The sequence below is a fragment of the Abrus precatorius genome, unplaced genomic scaffold (genome assembly GCF_003935025.1).
Source record: "Abrus precatorius isolate BTA unplaced genomic scaffold, Abrus_2018 Scaffold7, whole genome shotgun sequence".
Lineage (NCBI taxonomy): Eukaryota > Viridiplantae > Streptophyta > Magnoliopsida > Fabales > Fabaceae > Abrus > Abrus precatorius.
Window position 1 is genome coordinate 33,411,802 of NW_020874417.1, and position 6,008 is coordinate 33,417,809.

At 33.3% G+C, this 6,008-nt stretch overlaps 1 protein-coding gene across 1 annotated transcript; it reads left to right on the forward strand.

Moving 5' to 3' along the window:
• The first annotated feature begins 3,012 nt into the window (after positions 1-3,012).
• LOC113873620 (beta-conglycinin, beta chain-like) lies at positions 3,013-5,751 on the forward strand. The gene is made up of 7 exons (XM_027511822.1): positions 3,013-3,404; positions 3,750-4,210; positions 4,323-4,498; positions 4,579-4,659; positions 4,772-5,047; positions 5,170-5,470; positions 5,555-5,751. Exons 1-7 carry the CDS (start codon positions 3,016-3,018, stop codon positions 5,749-5,751), a joined length of 1,881 nt encoding a protein of 626 aa, XP_027367623.1. The 5' UTR covers positions 3,013-3,015.
• The last annotated feature ends 257 nt before the right edge of the window (positions 5,752-6,008 follow it).

Genomic DNA, 6,008 nt, shown 5'->3' on the forward strand with positions numbered 1-6,008 from the left:
AACGTGAATGTTATATATTTAACAAATGTAAAAAAGAAAAGAAGTTAAAAGTGTTTAAATAAATGTCATTGATATTTGTGTAAATTTTTTAATGTTACTGTTTATATATATATATATAATATGAAGGTTTAAGTTATTGTAAATAAAATGGATTTATCATTGCTACAAGTGTTACTTTATTTTGGAAAATATTGTGAAAAAAGTTAAATTAAATATAAGAAAAATGAAGTTTTTTGGGTATAAAATGTTACTTTTTTTATTTAAATTGATTAAATTTTGGTGTAAAAATGTTAATTTTAATTGTTGTTAGTGTTAAAATATAAATATTAGTATTTGTTTAAAATTTGTTATGGAAATTAATAATTTTTTATGGTTTAAAGTGTAAATTATTTATGTTTATTTTTTATGATTACTTTTAGGAGTAAAAAGTGTATGTAAATTATTTTTAATTTTATTAATATTAGTGTTAGGGATGGCAATGGGTAAAGTACCCGATGGGCACCGGCAAAATTTACTCACAATGGGTAGGATATTTACCCGTTATACGGGTACGGGTATAGATATGGGTAAAAACTCGCAAAATTTAATGGAGATGAGTGTGGGTATAGGTATGGGTATCTAAGTACCTACCCTGCCCCATACCCGCATATATATATATATATATATATATATATATATATATATATATATATGCTTGAACTTTATTCTACAATTATGCATTGAATTTTTATATTATTATATTACTTATATAAAGTTATATAAGATTAATATACAAATATATTTAATAATAAAGTAAACCAAAAAATTTATTTTGGATTATATTTTTAATAGAAAAATTTATTTACTATTTTATATCATTTAATTAGGCTAACACAATTTAATTATTACATAGTTAATATGAGATTGATTTTTTAAAAAATATTATTTATATATGACACACATAAAATATTTTTTACACAAATATTTTTGTTAATAAAATCATATTGATATTTAAATCATAAAGTGAATGATAAATAATAAATATATTATAAATATTTTATAAATTTTACAATCACCTACTATTGCGTAAACTTATTATTTATTTATTAATAATATTTAAATTTTATTTTTTATATTTTAATTAAAAATAATATTTTTCTATGCAACATATGTATTACAAGCACAACTATGATCTATTAAATCTAAATAATATTATTCTTACTATTTATTCACATTCAAAGAAGTTTTTGAAAAAATATAAATATAAAAAATTATTGTTAATTTTTTTCAGATAAAAAAGTATAATTTTTTTAATATACACGTATATTTCTTTATTATAAAATTTTATTGTAACTATTTATCTTTTATTCAAATTCTTTCTTTTAAAATTTATATACATTATAAATATTTAATTCACTAAAATAATTTTTCAAAAATTTATATTTTTAATAAAATACTTTCGTATAGTACATGAGTTAAAAAAATACTAGTATTAATATATATATATATATATATTAATTATATTATATTGTTTTAATTAAATCTATTATTTTTCTTACAATTTCAAATTCAAAAGTTAAAAAAAATATTTTATGTATCCAGTTGTTAGTATTGAACTTCTCTACTCTAACTCTATTCTCATTCTCAATGTCTGTCTCACTAAAACTTAACAACTATGAAACGTTATTCATTAGAATTAGTTGTCAATGCCGTCACAAGAAGTTACTAAGTGATACCACACGAAGGGACAACCATTGTACAGATCTATTTTGTTGTCGCTCTAACATTACCAATCAATCAAATCTCACACAAGATAGGATTATCACTGACAAATAACTTGTGTGTTTAGTTTTGCTTATTGTTTCTAAGAATTTTAGTTTAGAAAATTATTATATTAAGATATATTTAACGTTTATGATCTTTGAATATTTGTTTGTTATCTATGTTTGTACCTTGTTCGGCAACTACATATTGAATTTTTGTATTATTATGCTACTTATGTGAAGTTATATAAACATGTTTTTCTTTATAAATATTTTTTTCTCAAACAAGCTCAGATAATGGGTACAAGACGGGTATGCGGGTACCCAAAAGGTACGAGGATTAATGTTCATAACCACGCGGTATGAGGCCAGGTACGGATATTTTTTTAAAACGCGGGTATTAGTGTCAATTAATTTGGAAATTTTTTTGAAATAAAAATGAAAAATAAAAATAAAAGAAAAACATTTAACAATTTATTGGAAGTAGTTATTTTCTTTTATTCTTAATATTTTTATCATTAAACTTAAAAGTGAGTTGTTCATCTAATATTATAATTTTTTATAGAATAAATATATTTTTATATTCAGTGTGTAGAAGACAAGGGAAAAAAGTAAAACGAGATAAAGTAAAATAAAAAATATATTAACACTTACTTCTAAGTAAAAATGTGATAAATAGTGTAATAAAAAAAGATAAAATAAATATAAGGGAAAGTGAATTAAAAATATAAGAGTACTGGAAGTAAAGGGTGTAAGTAATGTTATGTTAAAAAAGAAAAAAAAGAAAAAAAAGGAAGAGAAAGTCGTTGTAAAAATAAGAGAATAAACAAAGAAGAAAAGATGAAATTGTGGCAAAAGCAAGTACAGTAATAGTATAAAACCAATTTAACATGAAAAAACCAATGAAAACCGCCGTGGATGAAGAGACAAATATAAAAGAATCCCTTGCAAAACAATGTCCAAATACATAAGATTGCAGCAAAACGCAGCCACACCCTCAATTCACCCTTCTGCTAGCTGATCAAGATCGCCGCGTGCGACCGTCTACATCTAAACTCCGGACCACAAATTCTAACCTCAAAACCATTTTTCTCTTCTGCCACATCATTTTTGTTTATTTCAACACTCGTCAACCTGCATGCCACACCACAGCCAAATGTCCATGCATCTTAACCACATCCCCTCCCTTCCATAACTATAAATACTACTGTTATCACCCCATATTCTCATCATCCATCAAGAGTACAATAATTTAAGAGATACAGTAGCCACCATGATGAAAGCTCGTTTTCCACTGTTGCTGTTGCTTGGAATTCTTTTCCTAGCTTCAGTTTCCGTCTCATTTGGCATTGCCCACTTGGAAAAGGAGAGTCCCAGTTACAAAAGGTGCCTTCAGAGTTGCAAGAGAGAGCAAGATGTATTCAAGCAACAAGCATGCCTTGCTCATTGCCAGATCTTCGAGGACCCTCAAAGCAAAAAGGCCCAAGAAGAAAAAGAACCTCCATCACATGAAGAGAAGGAACATGCAGAATCACACAGACAAAGCGGACACCAGGAGGGTGAGAAGGAGGAAAAGGAACATCAAGAGCAAGATCAACCATCGCCACGCCCACGTCCACAACCACGCCAACCTCATCCTCCCCAGGAAAGCGAGCACAAGCACCAGCAAGAAGAGCCCGAACAAGAAGGGCAAGATCAACCAGGACAACGTCCACAACCACGCCAACCTCATGCTCCCCAGGAAAGCGAGCACAAGCACCATCAAGAAGAGCCCGAACAAGAAGGGCAAGATCAACCAGGACCACGTCCACAACCACGCCAACCACATGCTCCCCAGGAAAGCGAGCAAAAACACCAGCAAGAAGAGCCCGAACAAGAAGGGCAAGATCAACCAGGACCACATCCACAACCAAGCCAACCTCATCCTCCCCAGGAAAGCCAGCACAAGCACCAGCAAGAAGAGCACCAACAAGAAGGGCAAGATCGACGACGTCCACGTCCACAACCACGCCAACCTCATCCTCCCCATGAAAGCGAGCACAAACACCAAGAAGAAGGGCAAGATCAACCACAACCACGCCAACCTCATCCTCACCAGGAAAGCGAGCACAAGCACGAAGAGCACCAGCACCAACAAGAAGAGCAGGATCAACCATTTCCACGCCCACAGGAGCATGAGCACAAAGAACAGAGCAAACATCATAACAAAGAGCAGGAGAGCGAGAAAGAGCAAGGTCCAGAATCAGAACCACAGAAACCAAAGAACCCTTTTCACTTTAACAACAACAAGTTCCACACACTCGTCAACAACAAATTCGGTTACATTCGTGTTCTCCAGAGGTTCGAACAGCGCTCCAACAAACTCCAGAACCTCCGAGAATTCAGAATTGTTCAGTATAAGTTCAAACCCAACGTCTTGCTTCTCCCCCACCACGCTGATGCTGATTTCCTCCTTGTTGTCCTCGACGGTAATTAAATAACAATCATTTAAATCATCACTTGTTTGTATTAATCAATTAACAGTTAACCAATGACGACTAACCTTAATCAATATGTTAATTATATTGGGATTAATTGCAGGGAGTGCCTTAATTACCTTGTTGAGCCCTGACGAAAGAGAGTCTTACAAACTTCAGCGTGGGGATGCACTCAGAATCCCAGCAGGTACCCCATTCTATCTGCTTAACCCAGACGACAACCAGAATCTCAAAGTAGTAAAACTCGCTGTACCCGCTAACCAACCCGGCAAAGTCCAGGTACACTGCTTAATAAAAATTAACATTAGATTAACTAATTCAAGGCACTGCTTACTTACATTCCCTTCTCTATTCTATAGGATTTCTTCCCGTTTAGCAGTGAAGATCAAGAATCCTTCTTGCGCGGGTTCAGCGAGAATACTCTTGAGGCCTCCTTTGATGTAAGCAAGCAACGCATCAATATCTAATTTGTCTAAATTTAATTCACGTGTAATTAATTTTGTTACACTAAAAAATGACCATCATGCTCTAATGGTTACATTGCAAATATAGGCACCATTCGAGGAGATAGAGAAGACTCTATTGGAAGAGGAGGAGCAAGAGGTGGGAGTGTTAGTGGAAGTGTCAAAGGAACAGATCCAGGAGCTGAGCAAAGACGCCAAATCCAGCTCAAGAAAATCCATTTCCTCTGAAAATGAACCTTTCAACTTGAGAAGCCGAGGCCCAATCTATTCCAACAAGTTTGGCAAGTTCTTTGAGATCCCCCCACACAAAAACCCACAGCTTCAGGAATTGGATATCTTCCTCGACTGTGTAGAGATTAAGGAGGTATGTATGCAAAACACCCACAAACAAACTAGGGTATACCATTATTCCCTACAATTAATTATTTGCATGCTTGATTCTTTGCTAATGAGACTTAGAAATACCCTTTTTTTTAAAAAAATTAGGGAGGTCTTCTTCTGCCACACTACAATTCAAAGGCCATAGTGGTACTAGTGGTTAACAAGGGAAAAGCAAAACTTGAACTTGTGGGTTTAAAAGAGCAACACCAAAAGCAAGAGCAACAGCAAGAAGAGGAGGAGGAACAAGAAGGACCTAGAAAAGTGCAGAGTTACAGAGCCAAGTTGTCTGAAGGCGATATATTCGTAATTCCAGCATCCTACCCAGTTGCCATCAACGCTTCCACAGATTTTCATTTGGTTGCTTTTGGTATCAATGCTGAGAACAACCAAAGGAACTTCCTCGCAGGTATATATTGAATATTAATTTCTGTTATTATGGCATGAAAACGTAGTTGATTGGGTTATTTACTTGGTGATTGAAATTGTGAAGGTGAGAAAGACAATGTGATAAGTCAGATACATAAGCTAGTGAAGAATCTTGCGTTCCCTGGGTCTGGTGAACAAGTTGAGAAGCTACTGAAGAAGCAGAGCGAATCCTACTTTGCTGATGCTCAGCCTCAGCAAAGTGAGGAGGACAATAAGGGAAGAAAGGGTCGTCTATCTTCAATTTTGAACGCTTTTCACTGAATAACTACGTAACTCGTATGTAGTATGGTGCTTAAGAGCTCCCGCAGTGAGCAAGAATAATATCAGTATTGGTAACAACTGGAGTTATACCTTTGTACTTTGAATAAATATTAAATAAATGAAGCACTATGGTTTTGCATTTTGTGGACATTCGTACATTTGCTTTGCTAATTTGATGTGTTCATGGCACGTACTTATTTGTATATATACTAACGCACTTTATATCTGAAGTTAAATTATGTGAATTATGATTGGCC